The 26,953-nt window shown below is 42.5% G+C and overlaps 1 protein-coding gene across 1 annotated transcript; it reads right to left on the bottom strand.

The window, feature by feature from the left end:
• Positions 1 to 893: 893 nt before the first annotated feature.
• Positions 894 to 21,582, bottom strand: ACE2 (angiotensin converting enzyme 2). The gene is made up of 18 exons (XM_082220868.1): positions 21,269 to 21,582; positions 17,908 to 18,066; positions 16,456 to 16,549; positions 15,188 to 15,331; positions 13,565 to 13,677; positions 13,114 to 13,222; positions 12,885 to 12,982; positions 11,639 to 11,808; positions 10,926 to 11,152; positions 9,938 to 10,082; positions 9,251 to 9,349; positions 7,912 to 8,034; positions 6,543 to 6,715; positions 5,620 to 5,678; positions 4,342 to 4,433; positions 2,725 to 2,850; positions 1,897 to 2,091; positions 894 to 1,083 (listed from the first exon to the last, which is right to left on the bottom strand). The coding sequence occupies exons 1-18, from the start codon at positions 21,449 to 21,451 to the stop codon at positions 984 to 986; spliced, it is 2,409 nt and encodes an 802-aa protein (XP_082076994.1). The 5' UTR covers positions 21,452 to 21,582; the 3' UTR covers positions 894 to 983.
• Positions 21,583 to 26,953: the final 5,371 nt, after the last annotated feature.

Raw genomic sequence — 26,953 nt, 5'->3', positions numbered from 1 at the left:
GGAAAAAAATTGAAAAAACAACAACAGTCCCGAGTCCCGTCCCCCCCCCCCCGTTTCCCCCCAAAACCAGTTTTTTCCCAGAAAAATTGAAAATAATAGTTTGATATAATTTGAATATTCCACACACTCCCCCCCCCCATTTTTTTCCAGGGGGGGAAACGGCTTTGGGGAAAAAAGTGGGAAAACCTGGTTTTCCGGGGGGGGGGGGTTCCAGGCCTTCCCATCTCTAAATAGCAGTAACATTTAGTTAGAAACATCTGCTTGTGCACAACAATCAGACTATTGTATCATTAATCTATTACTCCTGATCTATACAGTTTTGCAATGGTTACCCAAGATGTGAGATAATCTTAGAAAAATCTTTACCGGTGTTTGGACTTTTTTCATACCCATGTCTCTAGTTAAGCTAAAACCAAATCTCTGCAGCTGTGGATATTAGAAAAAAAGGAAAACAGTTCTTACAATTGGATTTAAAATAAAAATAAGTGCTTCAAGGTTAACACATAATTGGCTCCAATGGCTTTTATAAAAACAAAAGACGTTTCAAGCTTGCTACCCGGTTGACTGTCTTATACCGACATCCACTATATCAGCATTTGGTTTGGATAAAAACTCATGGAAGACTGTTGAAAACAAGAGTTTAGAATGGAGACATACCTAGATGGTTGGTATTATAAGCGTTGTGGGTGCCTATTACTTGTTGGAGGGGCTGAGTAGCTCATTTGTCCATTGGGCCTGGAAGGGTAGGTCTCTGGTTCATGCCTTCTCTGCTGAAAACGGGTGATTGATTCTGCCTAAATGTGAACACCAGTAATCAGTTCTGCACTAGGTGCTCACATGTGCTCCGTCCATCTGCCTCTGCATACACAGAGCCTTTATATTTTTTAAAACACAATCCGAAGCAATACAGTTCCATGTGTTGTATTGCTGGCATTGACACACAGTGATAAATAAGACATATATTAGCTTTTCTGGTTTCCTTCTTAGAATGCTGTTTCAGATCCAAATGCGTGATTGTCTTTTCCAACTTCTTCATATGGATTGACTGCTGCAGTTTGGACTAACTGGTTTTCTGCTGCTCTTCTGCGAATTAAGAAAAAATATTTTTGAGTTTCAGCTATAAAAGCCGTGAACATGTGCACACACAACAAAGGGGAAACTTTTACTAGAGAAAAAGCAATGTTATACTTAATATGAGCTGTATATATATTCTGACAAACACCTACGTTCAATAGGCTGATTCAATTCACTAACAGGGACTGAAAACAATAGAATTTTCAGTTTGCAGATTCGGGTCAAAACTTAGTTCCTTTATATTTTCCCAGCTCTTACATCAGGGATGGCCAATGTGCTCCACTGTAAATACTGTGGACTCAACTCCCATTTGCCTTTGCCAGTATAGCCAGTTATCATAAATGATGGGTAAAAGGTAAAGGGACCCCTGACCATTAGGTCCAGTTGTGGCCGACTCTGGGGTTGCGGCGCTCATCTCGCTTTATTGGCCGAGGGAGCCGGCGTTTGTCCGCAGACAGCTTCCGGGTCATATGGCCAGCATAACTAAGCTGCTTCTGGTGAACCAGAGCAGCGCACGGAAATGCCGTTTACCTTCCTGCCGGAGCGGTACCTATTTATCTACTTGCACTTTGATATGCTTTCGAACTGCTAGGTTGGCAGGAGCAGGACCGAGCAATGGGAGCTCACCCCTTTGCGGAGATTCGAACCGCTGACCTTCTGATCAGCAAGTCCAAGGCTCTGTGGTTTAACCCACAGTGCCACCCGTATAAATGATGGGAGTTGATGGTAAATAACATCCCGAGAGCACACAACAGAGAGGTGCAGAACAGAGTTATTTTGTACAGTGTAAGAGAGATGCACTGTCTATAAAACATCACTTACTTTCTTCGGTTCCTCTGCCCTGTGATGATCAAGGTGATAATTCCAACCACTACAAGACCCATGATGACTCCAAAAAGTATAAGCCATATGGTGACTGGGGGTTCGTAAGGTGTTGCCAGTGTTGGAGGAATACCAACAAATTCCAGAGTTTGGTCATCCAGTTGGAAAGCTTCATTGATGCGTCCTCGAGACAATCTGCCAAATAAAGGGGTGGGTGGGAATCTAATTACAGTGTAAACAAGGATTCACCTTAAAAATATTTCCTGTCTCTCTACTAAAATGTGAAGCTGGTCTGATGTGAGAAAGCATGCAACATGTAAAAGAAAAAAAGGAAAGGTGAAAAAAATGGCTTAAATGTTTACATATTTCTAGTGTCATTCTTATCCTCATCACTATTGTCTCTTGGTTTTCTGCAATTGATTGCAAAGTTGACTGCAATTTCCCCACTTTCAACTGGTTTATTTAGTTAAATCATGCTCTGACATTATGTTTGAATCCAAGGGTGCCTGCCAATCCAGTATTTGAAATTGCAGGTGGAAGCTGATTTAAAAGCTGAATTTGTATTAACTATGGTTTGTCATTTCTACTGAATTCATGGGAAATTGACAAACCATGTTTGCTTACACTTATTTCTACTGGGTTTATTTAACAATATAGAAGTAAGCCTTACTGAGTTCAGTGGAACTTATTTCCAGATAAGTGAATGTAGGATTGAAGCCAGGCATATATTGCAAGTCCCCCCCCCAATATCCCCAATATTCCAGCTTCTACACTCTTGCTTCTTCCATTTCACTTGCAAGCTAATTCCTTGCAATGCAAAAATTTCACCTGATTGCGGCTTCCACTTGAGATTTGGGAACAAAGTCTGTGACATTAGTGCCATTATTGGGCATGCTGACAGTAAAAACGAAGGAGATTCGTGGCGTCACATCACCTACATGGACATTCGTTGATCTGATGGGGAGAAAAATGTCTTTACTACAAGAATTACAAGCTTGGGAAAAAACCATGCAAATATTTCTGAATATGCTGTCCTAGAGATCTCCATATTTGTCATTGGAATATATTGACTGTACACATAGATTACCTAATGGTTTCATATACACAGGTAACTTAGGCAAATTATTCAATTAGCCATCAACCCAAACATACATCTTCCACCTGAGAAGTGTCCAACTTAAGTCACATTTTATACGGCTACGAGATCTTAGCAAGACGAAAGTCACTGGTTTAAAACTCTCATTGCATGTGGCAAAACGTTTTACAAAATCTATGCAGTTCAATTGGTGTGGGGTTTTTTTAATGTGCACAATGTATTGATATACCATTTTAAGGGTCTTCCCCCAGCAAAAATCAATGTACGGTTAAGTGTGATGGTGGTCTCCTAGGCTCACAGCTGCCTTAACTACGTCAGACCATTGTTTCATCTGGCTCAGGGGTGGCTAACCTTTTCCAGCCTGAGGGCCAAACTCATCTCTTCCCAGCCCTTTGGAGACCACAGCCCAGTGGTGCCTGTTGATACTCTACATTCTCACACAGGGACATAGCTTCCCTCTTCTGCTGATCCCTGCAAATCAGCATAGAAGAGGGGGTTATTATCACCCCTCATCAAATGATTGATCTAATGACTGGAAAGAGAGTCTCATTTGGGCTGTATCTGCTTTATCCCCCCCCCCTTTTTTTTTGTTGACATCAAAATTAGTGGAGTCTTGGGGCAGGAGATAAAAACTTGCAAGAGGGTGGTTAGCTCCACCTGGTCTGCAGTGACTTTGACATTCCAATATCTCAGACAGAAATCTATGTCTGCTCTACCTGCAAATGTCAGAGGCTTTTTACATGCAAAGCATGTGTTCTACCACTAAGCTATGGGCCTTCTGTTTTCCACTAGCACAAGAACCAGGGCCGTCTTACCCATAGACGCTAGGGGTGCAGGGCACCTGGGCGCCAGGCTCTCAGGGGCGCCAGGCTGAGAGTCCAGGGCCCGAGAGTTGAGTCTGGGGAAGTGCCCGCCTGTCGGTCAGAGCACTGCAGCTGGTTCTTCTGCTGTGGGCAGCTCTGTGCCGTGAGTTCGGGGGCGACCAAGCCAGTGAGACACTGAGGTGGCCGGCCGGCTCCACCCTCCTGCGCGCCTGGGACTGGGCAACCGGGGGAGGTGCACCGGGTGGATCTTTGCACCCTGGCACCACATATCCTTAAGACAGCCCTGACAAGAACACTAAAAAGTTCGCAGAATTTGCTTCCTCTTGGCTTCTGTAAAAAGTATAATGCAGAGGGGCACCTAACCCTTTTAGGTAAATTCTGGATGTTCCCAGGGCACTGAAGTATGTGCATTTTCCTATTTTGAAAACTGGTTGTGATATTGTTGTGGGGGGGGGGATCTGGAACTCTCTCAGGTGCTGCGTAGCAATTGCCCACAGCAAAGCTAAATGGAAAAAAGTAACTTACTGAAATGCTATGCTTTCATTTTGGTAGTACTTCCTCATGGCATAGGCAATTGTTGCCTTGAATAAATACATTTCGTTGTCATTCCACGGGTACTGCAGATTCAAAACAATAGTCCAATTGACTTAGGCTCAGTCACCTAGTAACTCTTTTGAAACAGATGGACTCTGCAAGGAGTAACACTCTGCCTTAATATGATTGATGTATAGCATACTTTTGGCTAATAAATCAAACATATGATTAACTTCTTGTGCTATATAGGGAAATGGATAAATGGTAAAATTAAGAACTAGAAGCTTAAATCACATTTCTGTTCCCAGTGAGAATAGTGTACAAATATCCATTATAACAGGGAGGAGAACGTGCAAAAATGCACATTGTTAGGCAAAACAGCATACATAAAGGTGAATATAAGCAGAAATGCATATAGAAATGGGTCTGAATTTTCATGAGAACTTTTTTTAAAATACAGAAGTCAGGCGAACTGAAAATAAGACTAGACAAATGAAGAACTTAAGAGGGAACCATCCATCTCTAGGGAACATTGCCTCTGCTATCCTAAGCCAATCTAGTCTGCATCACACTTGGAGTAGGCTAGTATCCTGCTAGTTGCTTCATCTCCACTCCTGACCTTCAGAGTTCACCCCTGTGGTTATAAAGTGCATACCTGTTTCTGGAGATGGAAACAAACATTAAATACAAAAATAAGATGGTAGAGATGTATAGACAAAATACATTTGAAGCAGAGTTATTATTAGGGTCATGCTGAGCATGTGGAACGGCAAAAGAGGAAAAGGAGACTGAGCAATGATTGTTCCCCTCACTATAGTTTGTATTGTTCATTCATCACTGTTCATTTTTGAAAACGTCCTCACCGCTCCCATCCTGAACTGCCTTTCTTTTAACACTTTGATAACAGAGCTTGAAATCATATTTGCACTTGGATTGGCTTTTGAACATTTTATGTTACCAGGATATCGATTCTGTGGCCATTTTAAATTGGTTCCCCCCCCCCAACTTGGGGCTGCACTGAGCAATTTCACAGAGCCTGCGGCCCTCCAGATGTGGTTGGACTCCCATGAGCCTCAGCCAGCATGCTTTTCCGGCAGGGCATCCAAGTCACTGCATCCCTTCCAGCTGAAGGGTGCCCAGGAGGAATGCGGCAGGCCCACTGCTAACCGGGAATGATCTACCCTTCCCGCCCTCCCCTAGCTCCAACACTGTGTTCATGTTATTTCATAAGATATCATCATAAGATCATCTTCCTGTGAATTCACTCACTGCGTTGCTTCCCAGTGCTGTTTTCAAGCTGATCCTCACTTTGATTGCATAATCAGAATCTGGATTAAAATGAAGTAAAACAAACAAGTCTTGACACAGAATTCCAAACTTATTTCCATAACATACACATAGCTAACGCCTAAAAAAAGAGCACTGTCGGTGTTTTGATAGCTTGCGTACAACAACAACATATATCATTATTATACGGAGATGGTTGCGTGTTTGGTTCTGGTCATGGATGCCCAATGTACATCTTGCCACTAGTTAATGCTGCATCCATCAGCAGAGACCACATGCTGGGGTACAAATATATTGTAGAGTTTTATCAACGCTAGACACTTTCGTGTGACCTGACCTACTAATTCTCATTACTTCTGAGCCCATCTCTGCCTTGATTTTTGAGAGTGGTTCCGTTAATGCTTCACCTCAATCTCCAATCACTGATCTCCTCTTAAATAGACCCCTACAGTGCTGAAGTTTGGTTGGCCTGTACCAGGAGTGCCCTGTGGAACTCCTTGCCACTAGAAGTCCAGCAGCGGGAATCCAGCCTGCCTTCTTTTAGATCCCTTTCGAAAAATGACATTCAGATGAGCCTTTAAACGTGAATATGTTTTTACCACCCAGTAATTTATGGTGTTTTCATGGATGTTTTTTACTGATTTTTTAATATTGATCTTACTGTAACTTTGTGTTGCATTCCGCCTTGCTGTATTTTTAATGGATTTTCCCCCCTTTTTTTTTTATACCACAATTTCCCAGCCTTTGAGGCAATGGGATCGATCTGACTATCCTTGAAAATTGCTGGTGGAGTTGTTGATTTTCTCAGTGCTCTCCATGGGGTGGTCAAACAGTGGGGAAAGGTGGCGAAGGCAAGAACTAGTTGTGCACATACAACTTGCACCACCGATGCAACATGAACCTACATGGAGTCCAGGCTGTATCCCAGCCAATCCGTCTGCCGGCGTTCTCTTTCTCCAGCCACAACCGCAGAGGCTGAAAGTAGTGGAGCAATGGTGTTGCATTCATTGTCTTCTCTCCTGTCACGGATTCTAATGCCTCGGTCCAAGGCCGTGATCTTCCTAAGGCAAGCATGGCCCTATGGTTTATAAAGAAGTAAGCATGAAACACCATCCACATGCATGCTGTTGTGTGACTGCCAAGACCACAAGGTGGCACCATATAGAGAGGATGGACCGAAATGAAATTCTCAACTAAAAATGAAGCCTGTACTTTCTCTTAACTCTATATCATGGGTAGGCAAACTACGGCCCGGGGGCCAGAGCTAGCCCAATAGCCTTCTCAAGCCGGCCCGCGGACAGTCCGGGAATCAGCATGTTTTTACATGAGTAGAATGTGCCCCTTTATTTAAAATGCATCTCTGTGTTATTTGCAGGGCATAGGAATTCGTTCATTCCCCCCCCCCAAAAAAAAATATAGTCCGGCCCCCCACAAGGTCTGAGGGACAGTGGACCGGCCCCCAGCTGAAAAAGTTTGCTGGCCCCTGCTCTATATCCTGGATTCCCCCTGCTCTGCTGGGTCCTGCCCACCTTTCAATCCATTAGTGTTACTGTGACACCTGGTGGTCAATTTCTTTTTTGGCAGTGTTGCAAAATATTATCCAAGCCAAGTGAAACTTGAAGTGACCACCTATCAGCTGATAGGCAGTCCACCAGATGGGCCGCATGACTGAGGTCCCCTGCACAAAGCAGGCTTTACGTTACCATCTATCAACTATATATGCTTCTGGCTTCAAGCTATTTAACAATAGGAACAATAAAAAGTCTCTCTCTGCAGGTCTGGCTGCTGAAATGAAGGATGCTTGTGGGGTGGGGAAGCCAAGAATGGATCTCCGTTATTCTGGCGACAAAAACAAACTCTTGAACAAAATGTGTACTCAGTGGTAGCTTTACTTTAAAATAAAAAATTAAAATATAAGCATAGGTCTGCCCCACTGAGCCAGTATGTAAACATGTGGCTCCAGTTAGTGATCTCAAGAGATCTAATATAAAAAAACCAACAAAGTGTATCCCACAAGCCTGCAAGTCTGCCCATTCCTACCATAAGGCATCTGGGCAAGAGGAGGAAATTGCAGAGGAGAGAAGGTTTAATTATTCTCTTATCATCTGCTGATTTCTCTGCTGGAAGCTAAGTCCTCCCAGCTCTCCTTTGCAAAGCAGCCCAGATTTTCAAGTGGAGGCGGACTGGGGTCCAGTCCATCTCAGAGTTTCCCCTAAGGAGAAATTAAAATACAGGGCATGTTTTCTTTTCAAGTTTTATGCAGTATTTTGTTACCCCAGCTTGTCACCAGCTGCTGTGGAATTAGTAATGTCACATTTGTAAAGTTCATCTGTGTGGCCTGCAGCTTTGCAAAGTGCTTCTTGAAACTGGAACTGGTAAATTGTCCTCGTGTAATATCTAGAGAGAGAGAGAGAGAGAGAAGGGGAAAGGGGACAAATCATTTGTCAGGGCTTAAATCAGGCATAGGTCAGCAACAATAACAAAAACCAATAAATCACCTGAGTTAATCTTTATTCAAGGAAACAAACCACAGCTCAAGTCTAGTGGTCTCAGCACCTGGACATTGGTGAATTTACACATCCCTGTCAACACCTGGGTTTTTTAAACTGGGCAATGGAGAATAATGAAGAGATGGGGATGCAAATGGAATGAGTAGAAGTCTAAAGGCAGCTGTATTGTCCTTAATTTAGGGACATAGGAAGCAGCTGTATACCAAGCCAGTTCATTTGTCCAGCTGTCTCAGTACCATTTGCTCTGACTGGTGGCAGGTCTTCAGGGAGGTGTTTTTCCTAGCTCTATGTGGAGCCCCCAGAAACTGAGCCTGAGACCTTCTGTATGCAGGTGCTGAAGTGAGAACAGAAATTGCTAAGAAAGAGCTTTGGTGGTTGAGTGCCAGCTGAACTGGAGGCGAAACAGGCTGACCAAGAAACCGGGGGGGGGGGGCGGGTATCAGCACGATCAGGGAGACTTCAACGTTGCAAAAGTACAAAATATAAAAAATAGCCTTGTGGTGGAACCACCTCCAGAAATTGTCCAATGAGGAGTGGGCATGTGTAGTAGCTACAGAATGCTGAGTGTCAGTTAGAAAACAAAAATGCATAAAAGGGAGAGGGCAGCAGAATGTTTTCTGGAACCCTGAACAGGAGCCTATTCAGAGGATACACTGCCACATTTTGTTGTCAGACCCACTCTTTGTATTCTAAAAAGCAATCTATACAATAGCAGAGGGTTTTTTGGTTTGTTTAATAACTAGTAAACCACAGAGCCTAGGGCTTGCTGTTCAGAAGGTCGCGATTCGAATCCCTGCGACGGGGTGAGCTCCCGTTGCTCGGTCCCTGCTCCTGCCAACCTAGCAGTTCGAAAGCACGTCAAGTGCAAGTAGATAAATAGGTACCGCTCTGGCAGGAAGGTAAATGGCGTTTCCATGCGCTGCTCTGGTTTGCCAGAAGTGGCTTAGTCATGCTGGCCACATGACCTGGAAGCTGTCTCCCTCGGCCAATAAAGCAAGATGAGCGCTGCAACCCCAGGGTCGGCCACGACTGGACCTAATGGTCAGGGGTCCCTTTACTTTTTTAAGGTCAAATAACAGGAGTAAGGGGCTCATTTGACATACCTTATGAAAGAGTAGTCATTGGCTACATGGAAAAGAGCTGCAGGGTCACAGTATTCCTCATCGTGGGGCACCGGTTCCACGACACCTACTATCTCTCGCCTGCAGAGAAGAGCAATGTCAGGAGTTTCCATCAGTATTTGAGATGGAAGTGAGGTTTAAAGGCATGAGCATCTACGATAGATTGAAGTGTATTGAAGCAGCCCTCCTTTACAGCAGTACTTTTGCCAGTACTCTGAGGTACATTGACTGTTAAGGTGTTTTTGTGGGAACTCCACCTCTCCTGTTTGCGTTTGACCTAACTGTGCTGCTTTTGACTGGAATTGTTTTATTTGTTTTTTAATAAATTATTCTACTTTGTATTATTGTAACCCACCCTACAACCTTCTCTTGTAGGTCAGGTATGAAACAAACAAACAAGAATAAAGATCAGGGAGCCTTCAGGCCTGCCTGATAAACTCCCTTTATTTACTAGTTTCAAAGTACTATAAAAATTCATAAGCAACCTTTACAGAATAAGGGGTATTGGCTTGAATTGTCTTGCCATTTTTTTTAATCATGAAAGCAGAACTTACTGGACTTCCTTGTATTTGGAGTACCTCCCCTTCCCCCCCCCCATCAATGTATGATATCCATTATTTGATTTGGGAATTTGACTTGTCAACAGATTTTTAATAAACTTGTACTTGCTTCATCTGCCACCATTTTTTCATCCATTGTTCTTTTGGAATTTCACCGGAAAATACCATCCACCTCCATTTCTCTAGCATGTAAGTGAAAGGCAACGTTCCAACAATAGTGAGCGCTTGCTTCAGCAGGAAGTTTATATCCGTCTCTGGAAAAGAGCACAGCCAACTGACAGGATGAAGGGAGAATTTAACTTCTGAGAGCTGCCAATTCAAATTTTCATTGCAGTTCTAATCCTGCAAAGCAAAGGCTGGTAAAAACCACCCCCAATCCCCTCAATGAAGCTTCTGTGCTTGGAATGAAGAAGAAGCAGTGCCTTGGTTGGCTTTTTGCGTCTCCATTCCTCCCAATTTCTTTTCTTTTTTTGAGTAGTGGCTTTTAGCTTCCTAGCCTGAAGGCTGGATTTGGCTTATTAACTATCATTGTAAGGCACTCTGAGAAAAACATTTGTGGTTGAAGAGTGCAGTAAAAATACTTTAAATAAAAATAAATAGGAGTACTGGCCCTTGTGACTGTTATTGCTTATCATTTGATTCAAAAAGGCTGTAGGGGGACAATTCACGAATGCTTAAAATCGTGCTTAAAATGTATGTTTTAAACAGATCTATATGTATATAGTTTAAATTCCATCAGTGTTTAATTACATTTAAATGATTGCCTTTTCTATGTTTTTAGCAGTTCTTGTTTTTAATCTGCAAGCCATGAAGGAAAAAGGTGGCGTTTAAATAAATATATGATGATGATACACAGGGAAATGTTTAAAAAGCAACAGAAAAGGGTGAGTGGTTAATAATTTGCCAAAGAACAAATAATTAATTTCAAAACGCAAACTAAGCAATATTGTTATAATACTGAAAATGTTTTGAAATCTACACTTTATTGAAGTATTGCAAATTGCTCCCAATATTTTTACTACAGTCACACCGCTTTGTTGTGAACATTTTGTACCAAAATGGCTGACATCAACATTGTCCTGACATAACCAACTCACCACTGTCTTCTTGAAAGGAGGACTCCAGAAGGCCGAGAGATTTCAAATGTTTGGGGGTGGCTGCAGAAAGGGACATGATCTCTCCTACAGCTTCATGGAAGCCTTCGTTTGCACCGCTTCTCAGCAGATAAGAAAGGTTGGCATAGGCCATATCGTATTCAATGTGCCCCATTTCGTGGTGTGCTGTCAGGAAGTCATCCATTGTCACTTTGGTGCACATCTTGATCCTGCAGACAAATACAGTTCAGACAAAACTGCATCAGTTTTTTGGGTAATGCTTTGATTGGCTGTCCAGAAGAATCAGGTGCCCTCACAATCAATTTAATCTTTTATGGGCAAGCTCTAAATTGGGTTCCTTATGGATTTTAGACCTAGAAATTGCTGTTCCTAGTGGGTGGGTGAGAAAGTCCCTACAGTGCACTCAGGGCAGATTAAAAAATACTTTATTTGCTGACACATAGTGATTTTACTGCTCAGTAAGCAGACATAGGTTTGAATCTGGGTTTCCCACATCCAAATGCAAACCCCTTATTTCCTTATCTTACCATTTCTTTATCTTTTATATAAATTGAAGGACAACTGTCATATCAGGACTTAACAATATGTAGGGGAGCTTCCAGCCCTATAAGCACCTGTGTTTTCATTTTCCTGTGGTCTGTCTGCAAATGCTCCATGGGAACAAGTAGGGGGAAAATATTAGGACCTTCCAGTACCTGTAGTCTCCTTTCCCCATATCCCAAGCTGTGGGGTGACAGACAACTTTCCTGCCGTCACCGGGTTCCACAAGCATAGAATTGTTCCAGAAACCTTCGGTCATTTCAAAGAGTCCAACTGAGACGAAGAAACTTTCTGCAGCTTTAAATATGGTTGTTACATTCCAGTTCTGAAAAAAAGTCAGAATTTAGGCATTAACTATTATTAATATCTTAAATGCTAAGCGGTATCTCTTTCTATTTTGTTACTATTCTAGAGTAAAGACTGCATTGGCTTCAGCAACCTCCTGTTTTATGCAGTTCTCTGGCTCAGCTAATCTGGTGAGTTTATAACCCTTTACAATGATGATGATTAATTTTTAATTATTTATACCCCCGCCCATCTAGTATTTACATTAAGTAACATGGTCAGCGAATAGCCATGGCTTGCCTAGAAGTCATTACTCTTGAGTAAAACATGTCAAAGAATTGAGGGGCAGGACTGATTAGTCCTAAGAAAAGGGAAAGGAAGACATCAGAGGCATAAGAATGTATTAGAAGACATCAACCATATGTGTCTGGCTTAGCCTTAAAAGCAGCAGATGCCAATACACAGCTCTAAAGGAAAGTGTGACAGTTACACAAGATGTACATGCAACAAAAAGGTTGTAATTTTGGATACTCTGTTCCATTTCCTCTCCCACCTGTTTTTCTGTTTCCTCTCCTAACAGTCAACCAGCATTCTGTGGTCACTGAGCATGCTCAGGCTTCATTGGCTAGGTTGTTGTTGTTGTTTGAGGGGAGGGCGAATTCTCTTAGCAGGAATAAGAAAACTATGGCCCTCCGGGTGTTGCTGAACTACAAATCCTATCATCCCAGACCACTGACCAAGCAATGTAGTAGTAGTAGTAGTAGTAGTAATAATAATAATAATAATAATAATAATAATAATAATAATAATATTCTGGCTTGGGATGATGGGAGTTGGAGTCCATCTCCATCCCTGCTTTGAGGGTGTGTTCCCCAGATGTTTTGTATTTTTGCAAATTGTGGGGTTTCCCCAAGTCGATACTTTCCTCTTGTGACTACATAAGCATCAGCACTCTGAGAACTGAGATATACTACTAAAGACTAATAAATGCTAATGGCATAGTCATAAGACCATGAATTTGCCTTTCAGAGCTGAAGTCCAGGGTGAAAATTCAGGTTCCTAAACTGCAATGTATTAGTTTGAGCATAATCAGTTGACAATTTGTGCATATCCTACCTTCTCCACCATGGCGGAAGATACATCAATGTTTGGTTTATTTGGATAAGGAACCATCAAGGGGTATAAATTTGTCCAAAACCTACCCCACATGTCACCTTCAACAGAAAAAGCAGAATTACAAATAATAAAAAAAAATTTAAGCTATAAGCTGCAAGTTGGGTCCTAGAGAGACCCATGCGTGGCTTTCAGTGCAACAGCCATGGCTACTAAATCAACATTTCCATACCAAGTAAATGAGCAGGAAGACATCCATTTGGGTCAATGCGGTCCGAGGTGTAGGTCTTCTGGAGATTATGCCTTACATAGGCATGTAGCTGCTCATACAAAGGTTTTATCTGGAGAGAGAGAAAAACACAGAGAGGAGCTCTATTTAATTTTTCACATTGGGTGTTATTTCATTCATGTTTCCATTCTGGCAAGCTTGAAAAATAATAATCCCATTTGTATCCTGCCCTTCCTCCCAACAACAGGGGGGAAAGTAGGTTAGGCTGGAGCATGGCTCAGTTTCACCCTCTGAGCTTCATAACTGCTGCCTTTCCTTGTGTGTGTTAATGATTTGCGTGATTCAGAGATATCAAACTGACTAAAATCATATTTTGAATGAACCAGGTCTCTGTACATAAAAACATAACAAACCAAAAACGGAACCCACCCCACGCTCCGAAATGTAATCTTACTTCTTCAAATGTACGCTCCACATCAACAATCAGCTGGTCACTACTGTACTGATACTCTGCTGGAAATTTTATTTCATAATCTCCTCTCCAGTAAGCTCCATAGTCAGCGTAACCTGAAAAGCAGCCAAACAATCAGTCATCATAACCAGATTAACATAAAGCACATTTTGCAGGCTCTGGTCCAATACAACTCCAAATTCATGCTGGCCGTGTTAAAATATGTGGAGACTTCTTTGTGCCTGTTAAGGATGATATATTATACACAATAATCAAATAAGTCCCCATTTGAAATATCATGGCCTTGTGCAAGGATAATGAATTGTTAATTGTTGTTTGCACTGTGTTATGTCGCTCTGAACACATGATAGCAAGGTTTAAGTTTCCACTCTTTTAAGAAAAATATGGAAAAATAGGTGATCAGACCATGACTGGTTTAGAAAGCATGTCATCATATTAATTAAGACGAGGGTTGGACTAAAAGACCTTCCAGATGGTTAATGGGCCTGAAAACTGCTGGCATATTTTCTGTTAGGTAAATAAGAGGTGATACGTTGTCATGGGAAATAAATACTATGCTAATAGCTTTTAAAGGTAAAGGTAAAGGGACCCGTGACCATTAGGTCCAGTTGTGACCGACTCTGGGGTTGCGGCACTCATCTCACTTTATTGGCTGAGGGAGCCGGCGTACAGCTTCCGGGTCATGTGGCCAGCATGACTGAGCCACTTCTGGCAAACCAGAGCAGTGCACGGAAACACCGTTTACCTTCCCACCGGAGCGGTACCTATTTATCTACTTGCACTTGACGTGCTTTCGAACTGCTAGGTTGGCAGGAGCAGGGACCGAGCAACGGGAGCTCACCCCGTCGCGGGGTTTCAAACCGCCGACTTTCTGATCGGCAAGTCCTAGGCTCTGTGGTTTAACCCACAGTGCCACCCTTTAATGGCCAGCAAATATCCAAATGGGATTCCCCTCTCCCCAATGAGGAATGGGGTAACCCAACTTAGTGCCTGTGTAAAAAGGCCAGCCTCAGGTTTTGAGCTTGGAAGAGGAATGAGACAGAGAAAGGGCAGAGTCACAGAACTGAACCTTTGCTTGTTCCCCTAGAAAGCTGTTGTGGGATCACTGGATTTGGAATTTGCCTGCTGAAGTGTTAAACAATGCGCCTCCATCTATGCTCAGCCTGTATATTTGCAGATGAATGACAAAATTAGAAAACGCTATAAGCCTTCTTACAGGAAACTGAATGCTGATAAACACTGCACCCTCGAATATGATTTACCGATATATTTTATTTTAAAAATTATATCCTGAACTTCTAGTGGGGAAAAATACCACTCAGGGTGGCTTACTTCTAACATATAGCAATATAGTTTCACAACACAATATAAAACAAATTGCCAAAAAAGAAAAGATACTTGGAGAATTGGGGAAGATGTAACTATATACAAGCCTAGCAATCTATGAAAAGGAAGAATAATTGAGGTATTCAACAAACTTAAACATTCTAGTGTGCAGCCTCATCATGTGCCAATGTAAACATGGCTTCAAGTAAGAGAAATAATTTAATTTCCTGCTGGTGATCACATGTATGTGGGGAGCCGTTTTCGTGAAGTGCAACTTACCATTCCCTCTTGCAACCTCATTCTTCAGTTGGACATAACTTTCATATAAAGGCCTCATCTTCTTGCCAACATCAGCTCTCCAGCCTTGCCAAGCCCATAGTCTTTCTAAGTAATTGGTGCTGACAGCCATGGTTTCATCCAAACCTGTCACCATAAAAGCATACACTGAAGCGGAAACAGTGCAGCAGATGGACAAACAGTCTGCCCTGGTATGACGCAGCTTCCTATATGGAAGGACCACACATTACATGGCAGCAAAGCTGGACATGCCACCAAGTGTCCTTTCCGTAAGGAGCTACAGCCAGCCAACCCTCAGTGATGGAGATACCTGCACGAGTAGGTCCAAAAACACATTCATCCCAATAAAAGGTTGCAGGTTTAAGAGTTCAGTGGATGTGAGAGGCAAAAAAAGAGAGAACAGAGATTTGCAGAACATTTGAATATTCCAATTTATATGTGTATGTGCAAATCTCAAAATAATTACGAAAATGGAAATAGAAATAAAATATAACTCAGCAAAGCGGACCGACCAAGTGTCCTGCGTGCCTGCCCACTCTACCATCCAGGTGCATACTGTTGACAGGCAATTTCACTTAGCCCCTCATTATTATTTAATTATTACTAATATTTATTGAGTTAATACACCGCCCTATATCCGGAGGTCTCAGGGCAGTTCACAGAACAAAATCATGCCTAGATGCTGGCATTTGACTAAGTTTTCCTCAGTGTAGACCAGTCATAGGCAAACTCGGCCCCCCAGATGTTTTGGGACTACAATTCCCATCATCCCTGACCACTGGTCCTGCTAGCTAGGGATCATGGGAGTTGTAGGCCAAAAACATCTGGAGAGCTGAGTTTGCCTATGCCTGGTGTAGCCCCATTGAAATGAATGAACATGACCAAGCTATACCATTCATTGTAATAGGTCTACTCTGAGTACCACTCTGCGTCCTGCCAGCTCTTTCCCTGTGGGGCTTGCCAAGTCACTGCCTCATAGCTGCCCCCTCAGTCTGTGTCCTCCCTCTGGGTCACTGGGATTCTCACCCTGTGTTCTGCCCCAGCTTTCCTACTTGGTTCCACTTACATTGATACACCAGGTGGCCTTATGGAGAAGTGATGCTTATCATGAAATACAGAATCCCTTTCTCATCAGTTTTACTATTGTTTCAGCAATAAAAGGGCAAAAGGTAAAGGACCCCTGGACGGGTAAGTCCAGTCAAAGGCGACTATGGGGTTGCTGCAGGAGAAGCTCGTTGTTTATACCATACCTGGTTCCAGGGGGAAGCACTTAAAAGGATCATCCAGTTTGCACACAGTCCCGGTACTATAGATGGTACTCATTTTGTTTAAAACAGCACTGAGCTGCAATTTAAATAAGAAAACTATTAAAAAGAGATCACAGCACTGCTTTATTTATCCAAAAGGTGGCAGTGGTGTAGGTTAAGGTTACCAGACGTCCCCGTTTCCCGGGGACAGTCCCCGGATTTACAAATCAGTCCCCATACAAAATCCATTGAAGTTGAAAAGGGTCCCTGGATTCATTGGGGGGGGGGGGAATCTGGTAACCTTAGTATAGGTGGGTCAAGGATTTGAATGTGCAGATGTTGAAACACTAGCCCTGCGAATAAATTCAGCAGGGCTGTAAGCTGATGATTTATTTATTTTTTACTAGGCAATTTGCTAACAAGCATGAAACAAAAGAAGAACTCTCTTCCACTTTCCTGCCTGGATAGAGGTGGTTCGTTCTTACAACAAATAACCAGGCAAGTGGCTTTCTACAGGACTTTAAAAATACTAATGGAAACATAACATGCGGTGACATGAAGAGTTATAGCCCCTTGCGCTTGCACGCCTCTCCGTCAACTGGATTGGCAGAACTGTTTTGCCAGCGTCACTCAGCAGCTTGTGCTTGTGGTCTTCCCACCCCATTATTAGCTCTAGAATCACAGCTGATGGGGAAGCTTGCCTCATTGCATTACTTCAGATACAGAATTAATCCCTCTGGCTCCTCACTCCTAGCTCTATGATAGACCATGACCAGCGGATTGCTTGATCCAACCAATGGGAAGAATAGCAGGGGAACTGCTGAAAGTCACAGTCCTTTTACCAGTGTGTGTGTGTGTGTGTGTGTGCGTGTGCGCGCGTGCTTGAGTGTGTGTTACAAAATAGCAGTGGTAATGTTGTTTTAAAAGGAATGGGTAACAATCTATCCTTCTGACAGGAAGCAATAAATGCCTCATTGACAACAGAATCCTGCACGTTACTCTGAAATCCCACAGAGTTCAATGGGGCTTGCTTTCAGGTAAGTGTGTTTCGGATCGCAGCCTAAGGCTGTGATCCTAAGCACATCTACCTGAGTGTAAGCCTCATTAAATACTTTGATAAAATTTATATATATTGTTGTATGGCATCGTGGCTTACAGGTGATAGCAAAAGAGCCCTAATAATCAGTTTTGGTTTCTCCCAGTTTCCCATTTTTAAGCAGGAACTGCGCATTAAAAAATAAATAAATAAAATTAAGGAAATTATGGACTGAAATAGTTATTTTGCAAACTGAAAAGTACTTGTTTGCAGTTTTCCAGCATGGTTTGTTATGAATGTGTGTAAGTTTCCATAACAGCACATAGTTTATATTACAAGAATGAATTAACAACAACAATTATTTTGTAACCACCACGTAATGAACATGCTTAATTCAACAGGGACGTTTAGCAACATACTTGGCCTTGTTTTTCTTGAGACAATACAGATGACCCTTTGCTCTGTAGAGACTGAAGTTGGAGTCTGAGAGCGTAATCAGAAAAGTCATCCACATTGAAACGGCTGGCATTTTGGGAGACTTCTTCATAGAAAATTGACCATCTGGAGCCCGCTGCATTCTGGAAAAGATCCATTTGAATTATGGATTATACATTTGCAGGAAAGTGTGGCGTGCCTAGAATGTTGGAACAGAGGAAGGGCCATAGCCTCGGGGGTAGAAAAACTCTTTGCCTGCAAGAGGTCACAGGTTTAATCCCCGGGATCCCCAGGTAGGGCTGGGGGGGGGAACACTTCCCCTGAAACCCTGAGGAGCATCTGCCAGTCAGCACAGACAGAACTGAGCTAACTAGACTGCCTCAAAACTTTTGTAGGCGCAAACAGTATTGAAACTGAGATTGTGTATGACTGCCCCTATAGCGTTGTGAGCACAGATCATCACGAATGTGCAATAAAAAGGAGGGGCCCTGGAGCACAAGTAAGGTCTGAATCTCTGTGTTTGTTAAAGCTGATGTGTCACTTCTTTTAAGCGATAAAAGAGTTGCTGTTAATCTACTGCAGTCTCTGGCATTCATTAAGCAGGGTCAAAAGAATGTCCTTTCTGGACTAAGGTGTCCTTTGTTCCTGGCGAAGTGTAAAATTATTCTCTTCCTTTCTCTTGGAACTCAAACTGCACCTTCCCCTACCCTCCAACATTTCTCCAATGAAAATCGGGATATCCTATCCTATTATTATTATTATTATTATTATTATTATTATTATTATTATTCCCCACCCATCTGACTGGGTTGCCCCAGCCATTCTGGGTATGTTTCCAACACATGTAAAAACACAATAAAACATTAAACATTTTTTTAAAAAAACTTCCCTATACAGGGCTGCCTTCAGAGGTTACTTATCTCCTTGCCTCGAGGGCCACATAACTCAATACCCTCCAACATTTCTCTGATGAAATCAGGGATGTCCTAAGGAAAAAAACAGGACATTCCAGGATAAAAATCAGAAACCGGGACGGGCTTCTCTAAATCCAGAAGTGTCCCTGGAAAATAGGGACATTTGGAAGATCTGCCTTCCTCTCAGTCCCATCTAGAACTGCTCATTATGCCAGAATTTTTATACTATAAAATTATTGGTGTTGACAGAAAGGGAGCCAAAATATTACAGTTGAATAAAAGGAGGTCAGTACGTGCTCAGGGGACTCCTTTTAGTTCTACAGGAGTGCATCGATCTTGCTGTAGAAAGCATAAAAAACCCCTAAAGGACTAGTTGCCACTAACAAAGATAGCCCAATGATGACTGAGCGTGCACAGTAGCCATGGATCGCTACTTTTGTCGTAGGATTGCCATATTTTGAAGAACAAAAAAAGAGATGATACATTTGCCAACTTCTACTTTGAACTATGGATCACTATGATGACTACCTACCCATGAAAAAGAGGATGTGTCCTGGAAAAAGAGGACATATGGCAACTCTATATGTACGTATCAAGTGTTTCAGATGTGTGTTGGATATAATTTCCAAAACCAATAAAGATGGGAAGGGAGAGAGAGATTCCAACCTCTGGATCAGCAGTTGATGCATGAATATATTCATTTTTTATTTATTAAATTTGTATACCGCCCTTCATCCAAAGATCACAGGGCGGTTCACAACACAAAAACACAAAATGACAACACAAAGTGCATAATAAAAACAAGAACAAGAACAAACCAATGACCTCCTCTCCTACAGGCACATTATTCTATTTCTTTATAAAATTTGTATGTGGGTATATATGATTCACTGAGATGAACAGCATAAAATCAGTGGCTACTAGACGCAATGACTATGTTTTACCTCCGCTGTTGGAGGCAAGAGGTCTCTGAATACTAGTGGCTGGGAATCACAGGTGGGAAGAGCACTGATCACTTCAGGTTCCCATGGGAATCTGGTAGGCCACTGTGAGAACACAGAGTCTGGGCTAAATGGGCCTTTGGCCTGACTCAGCACGCTTCTGTTAGGTTTTTATATTGAAATGGAAATTTGTGTTGCTAAACATGTAGGTCATTTCATTAGCAATCAAAACAGAGGGGGGAAATGTGCCAAACTAAAACTGCCCTATGTCTAATGCAGTCAGAAATTCCAAACTGGAAATTAAATTGGGAGATCCAAAGCTGAAAGCAGAGGGACAGTGTTCATAAATAGAGGCACGGATCTAGTGAAATGAATTTCACAAAACATTATTCCCGGAACAATTTATAAAAGAATGACGGGGACTTGGCTCAATTTAAGAGAGAAGGCGGCTATCGTGGTCCCTATTTATTCACTGATGGCATTTAAACCATTTAACCACATGGTCTTAAGATGGCTTCTGGTTTTAGATGGATATATAATGGAACTTGTACAGTGATAACAGGCTGAGATATAGCCAGCCACCACTGTTTGCTGAAAACAGATACCGGAAAGGAATCTTCAAACTATTCATAACACATTTCCAAGGGTAAGAGATGTTTGACACACAACTTAGCAAGTTATTAAAAACTCATTCCTATTGGAAGCAGTGGAATGGAACTCATTTAACAGCCAATGGCTCACAAACTAACGTGAATCTTATTTTAGTGAATTTGCTCCCCCCCCCCAAGACTAACATTTGCAGGATTGTGTTTGACTGCTGCTGAGGTGGCAACTTAAGTTTTATCATTAGAAGGCAAGAGGCACAGACGGGGCAGGAAACTGTAGCTGAGATCCTTCTCGAAGTTTGAGTAATTACGGTAGTTTGTCTTCCAATTCTGGATATGACACAATTCTTTAAAAAAATAAAATAAAGTTCTACCTAATGATTAATAATAAACAATAATTTATTTCTGTTGCCCATCTGGTTTCAGTCTCAATTCATGCAAGCCACAAAACAGGCATATTGGCAAAGTACTCAGACAGTATATAATGTTTAAACCCACCCTATTATTATTATTATTATTATTATTATTATTATTATTATTATTATTATTTCTACCCCACCTTTTTCTTCACGGAGCTCAGGGTGGTGTACAAAATTCTCCCCCTCTTAATTTAATCCCCACAACAACGCTGTGAGGTAGATTAGGCTGAGAGGCAGTGACTGTCCCAAGGTCACCCAGTGAGCTTCCAGGATTCGAACCCCAGCCTCCCATGTCCTAGTCTGTCTCTCTAGTCTCTACACCACACTGGCATCCTGCCTAGATAGGCTTAGTCCTTTATTTCATTCGCCATTCCAACTTATTTATAGTACTGCATATTGTTTTATCTTTCCAATGCCTCTGTTCATTTTCTAAACACAATAACAAACGCTAGTCAAAGGTACCCACCATCTTTCTGGCATTCTCGTCCGTGATGTTGGTGTTATAATTCCATGAAGCAAGTGAATTTTCATAAGACAGGTCTTCTGCACGGGCATTAAATTGCATCAGAAAATCTGTAGCCTCTTGAACCACATCCCCTGCTACAGTCTGAAGAGCCAAGCTCCAGATAAGGCAGAGTTGGGCCAACATAATTCCTCTTGGGCCAAGAAATACCAAATAAATGAGGTTCCTTCAAGAAGGCTTCCTTAGTAGCGCTTGTCTCATCAGCCTTCAGATGTAGGTTGGCTATGGGCAAAGAGGCAGAATCCTATCTACTGGGCATTTTATACCTTTAAACTAGCAAAAAGGCAGACCCTAGGATAGGTGTGTAGGTATTTGTTTTTTAAAAAAATAAAAAATTAAGTATGCAAAAGTGAATAATTAACTTTGGAGAGGCATAATTACCTGTAGTGCTTTATGGCTTTCTTTTGAAAGGCTTTTACTTATAGTTAATATTTCCCCAACGTCCTGTCAATGATAACAGCTAGTTATCATCTGTCCTGTCAGATTTTTGGAGCTTGGGAAACTTGCGAATTTTTACAGATATCTAAGAACATGTTTCAGAACGAGAATAAGTCATCTGCAGCCAAAGATTGGGCTTGCTCCAATGTGTAGACTTTGGTGTCATCACAACAGACCTCGTTGCAGTGGACTTGGCTGTGAGGCCTCGTCCAGCTTGCCCTCTCCTCCTTCTCACCATTTCCTCATTCCTCTACACAGGGGTGGGGGGTTCTCTGGCCTAAGGGGGAGAGTAAGCCTCTCTATTCAGCCCTCAGGCCACAGCTCCTCCCCAGATCACACTCCTAACTTCTCTGCTTCTTCCTCAAATGCTTGCGCTTGGAAGGAATGTATCCTTCAACTGTGAACCCCCCACCCTCTGTGTGTGTGTGTCTGTGTGTGTAAAAACCTTTGACTTTTTCATGACTTTGAGCTATATGGCCTATAGCTCAAAGATAGAAGTCACATCTAATGATGTTCCCCCCTTTTTGCCTCTTCACACCCCCCCCACCACCACCACATAGCCCCCAGAAGGTTTCCTGTGAGGGAATGCAGCCCTTGTACTGGAAAAGCTTCCCAGCCCCTGCTGTAGACTACTCCCTTGCTTCTTCCTTTGGCCTGCTGAGACCCCTGACTCCCCTTTTCCTAGACCACTGATCACCTTCAGACCTTTATGCCAGCACTACTGATTGGTGGCACCACTACCTGTGCTTTATCATCACTTCCGGTGCAGGGCAGGGGAGTAGGAAGGGGGGCAGTGGGGGAGACCGCCCTGGGTGCCCTCACTGAGGGGGGTGACATTCGGCGCACCGCCTGCCCTCGACTCCCAAGCCTACGTCGGGGTAAGGGGGAGAGCTGTGCCGCTTTGCCAGTGGCATTCCGCCTTTGTTTTGACAGCTTGGGGGAGGTTTGGGAGTCACGGGCGGTGCGCCAAATGGCCACCATGGGCTGCTCACTCCACCCCTGGCTGCAGGGCTTGCGTGCCACTCCGGGTGCCTGAGCAGCTATCCAACACCTGGGAGGGCACCCTCCGCGCCACACACCATTTAGGAGCGTGCCCACCCTGGGCTTTTGCTCCGTCGCTGGTGCAGGGATGGGGAACCTGTGGCCATAACCTCCATCATCCCTTCTGTGGAATGCTTTCCTCAGGAAAGCCTGCTCTTCACAGAGATTGCCATATTTCTGGTGCCAGCTTAAAATGTAATTCCTCTACTGTCAGACATTTGGTAGAATGTGATGGACTGACTTTTAACTGTCAGCCACATTGGTTATTCTCTCCCAAAATGTAACACCTTGCTTCTCAAACATGTTAGCAAGCATTCCCAGTTGACCCATTTTGCATATGTTCTAGGAATCTTGTGAATTAGGATCATTATAAAGTGGCAATAGTGCATCTCGGCAGATTTACCCAGTAATTTACACTCACAGAAATCTTTAAACTGGGAATAGTGTTTATTGCACACCCACCCACCCAGAATCATAATATACACATTTAACATTTCAATATCTATAACAGTACGTAATAGTACCGTGCTATTATTGAGCTGTACTACAGTACATATCTATTAACATCGCTGAAGATAGCTCAGTAACAATAAATATATATTTCTAATTACAGATAGGTAGCCATGTTGGTCTGCCATAGTCAAAATAAAAAAAATCCTTCCAGTAGCACCTTAAAGACCAACTGAGTTAGTTCTTGGTATAAGCTTTCGTGTGCATGCACACTTCTTCAGATACACTGAAACAGAAGTTGCCAGATCCTTCTATATGGTGAGAAGGTGGGGAGGGGTATTACTCAGAAGGGTCGTGGGAATGGGAGATTGGCAGATAGCTGAGATGAGCCTGTTGACGACTCTTAACGACTGTAATAGGTCTTACAGGAAAAGGCAAGGGGTGAGAAGGTGAGAAATGGCTTAGTCATGTATAATGGGATAAGAATCCAATGTCTTTGTTCAAACCAGGTCTCTCCATGGTTTTAAGTTTGGTAATGAGTTGCAATTCAGCAGCTTCTCTTTCCAGTCTATTTCTGAAATTCCTTTGTAGTAAAACAGCTACTTTGAGATCTTGTATAGAATGTCCTGGGAGATTGAAGTGTTCTCCTACTGGTTTCTCTGTTTTGTGATTCTTGATGTCAGATTTATGTCCGTTTATTCTTTGGCGTAAGGTTTGGCCTGTTTGTCCAATATAGAGAGCTGAAGGACACTGTTGGCATTTGATGGCATACACAATGTTAGACGATGAGCAATTGAATAGTCCCGAGATGGTATGTGTGATGTTGGTCTTTAAGGTGCTACTGGAAGGATTTTTTTTTATTTTTATATATTTCTAAGGTTTGGATGGTTTAGCTAAACTTAATTTGCAAAAATCTTACTACAAAGCTACTCAGCTGGCAATTTAAAAATGTAAATTACCAATTAACTTCTGGAGCTGAAAGGGTATTCTCTGTGTTAAAATCTGTTAACCTCTTTCCTTTAAAACTGCAAAGAATTAGGCTTGTATCAAGCATCTCAGCTCTTCTTTGTTCCCAATTATGTGCTAACAACCTTATCTCTTTTCAGCCTGGTGTCTCTGTGATGCATCAATTGTCTGTCTGCCTCCTGGACAGAAAATCAGGAAAGCTCTGTTTGCTCATTCCAGTGCTGCAACCTGTTTCCTGGAAATGTATGGGATATAAATGTTGAGATTTTTCGGTGAGCGGTTGTAGCAGCACCGTGACCTTTGAAAGAAGTTGTCTCTTAATAAGACAAGGGTCATGCCTGACTCAAGGGCTTTGTGGGTGCCTCATTTGCTTGTACCGATTTTTGCCAAGTAAGGCAGAACAGTCATTTTGCTTACAATAATACCATCAGTAGAGCATGAGACAATCTCAAGGTTTTCTGTTCAAGCTCCGAATTGGGCAAAATGTGGATTCCTGCATTGCAGGGGGTTGGACTAGATGGCCCTCACAGTCCCTTCCATTTCTACAATTCTATGAGTCTATGATTCTTATTTTAGGCCGCAGCTCACTAATGGGCCCACTCACGTTAGAGACCAATGGCTGAAGACCAAATGAATTCTCTATGGTTTTAAAACTGTAATCTAAGAGTCAATCAATGTGGTGTCCTCCAGATGGTGTTGGACTACAACTCCCATCAACCAACACAAATGGTCAGGAAAGACAAGGAGCTGTAGTCCACCACTATCTGGAGGAAACCACCCATGCTGTAGTTCTATGGAAGCCCCATTGAAGTCAATGGTCCTCGAGTAGACATACATAGAATTGTGCTGTAAGGCTACTGTTGTAAGCAAATCAACTTGAAATCCACTGAAATCCATAGGATTTAATATCATGTTTATATCTGGAGGACAAGTATGGGCACTTTGACCAAGACTCTCATGATTTCCCCCAAGTCCAAGTCTTGCTTGACTGTCAAGAAGGCCTACATCCTATGACAAAGAATGAGAGGCAGGGGTAGGGAAGGGGATGTGCATTTGCAGAGTTCTGACCCAGAACTCTTCATCCAGTGACAATCTAAATATTTCTGCCCTGCAAGACTTGGACCAGAAGAGTCCTGCAATGAGAGTTTTGCAATAGCAGGTGGGTATCATTCATACCTCCTGTGGAAGATGAGAAAGGCACGGGGCAGATTCTGATTCTGAGCTCAGTTAGGACAAGAAAGCAACTTTTCTTTGACCCCAGCATGTGCCCAAGGCAGGTATAGTTCTACATGCTGAATATCTTAGTCCAAGAAAAATGGTGCTGTATTTGTGTTCAGTGGTACTTCTGTTCCTTTCACTAGTTAATGCTGCCTTTCTAATAAGAGTAAACCAAGTGTTTTTGATTTCAGAAATACTTAAAGGCTTGGATGAGCTCTTACAAGTTTAGAGTAATATCTCCACTGCCTTAACTCCTGAATATGCCCAGGCCTAATTTAACATGTTACCTTTGGTATGGTGGCCGTTTCTCCATGTATGTAGAAAGGAAAGTGCAGAGACACCCAAATATTAGCGAACTCCTGTTTGTGGATACCCAGTACCTCTTCTCTGCTTGAGTAGAGTGTTGGCAGCTACTAGAATTAGACAGATAGAGCAATGTCTCATCTTGCCTATCTGAGAAAGACATCCCATAACAGTTCTGAGAGTAAGAAGCATGCAAGGTCACTGGTTCATGACAGAACCCCCGCAATGAAACTCTCGTGTAGTGATATCCATTCCTGCTTCACAGTTCTTGAATTCAAAAGACTGAGATGCTTTCAGCAATAGTGTATTTTATTGTCTAAAAAAGTACACCACAGCATGTATGGAAAAGACATACATCCCCTTGCTCAATGGGGTTTACAGCTGGAAAAGACAGCAAGCACAGTTTGTATGAAGGGGCAGAGACGCATGCAAGTTGAGAAGGACGCATGTACAGGCCTGCTATTGAGCATGCTTCCTCCCTCTGAATATCAGTACATGCACTATTGTTGCTTCCTCTTCCTCCCTGCGGGTCAACCTACGAGCTCCTCCTAATCGTCTTCCCTCTGTTCAACCTCTGAGTGTTAGCCCAGAGGTGGTCATAACAGTTACACCAAACTATGCACATCTATTGGCTGCAGAAATCTTCAAAAGCCATTCCAGAAGAGATCATGAACTTGCTTCAAAGGCACAATGACAGCGACAAGAGCACAACATGTCTCTGAAAAGTGATCATCCGTAAACCCCGAAGGGCAGCAAATGTTCCTTTCTCACCCATTTCCCCCATCCTCTGTTCTCATGGGCCTCAATGAAGCGCACATGTTGGTTAATATATTGGATCAAAGCAATTCACTCTTTCCCCTCACTCGGAAAGTAAAAGGCAAAGGCCAACCAAACATTTAAATACTAGTAACAAGTCAGGATGCTTGAAGGATTTGATTTTGGTGATCTGAACCTCCCTCATTAATGTATAGAGATCCTTACGCAGTTATTCTTCGGCTTTCGCACTTTTCTGCATCTTGTGATGTCGCTTTTGGCTCAAAACATACAAAAATGCATTTTTAAATGCTACACAGGGGTCCTGTGAGAAATCCACATGGTTGTTCCTGGATCCCAGAAATACACATTTTGAAATGTGTTTTTGGAAGAATAATTTTGTGGAAATATGTTCAAAAATGTATTTTAAAAATAAAAGTGCAGGAATTTGGGTCCTCC

This window comes from Podarcis vaucheri (assembly GCF_965113315.1).
Source record: "Podarcis vaucheri genome assembly, chromosome: 4".
In the NCBI taxonomy this organism is placed as follows: domain Eukaryota; kingdom Metazoa; phylum Chordata; class Lepidosauria; order Squamata; family Lacertidae; genus Podarcis; species Podarcis vaucheri.
This window is presented reverse-complemented; position numbering and strand designations above follow the sequence as displayed.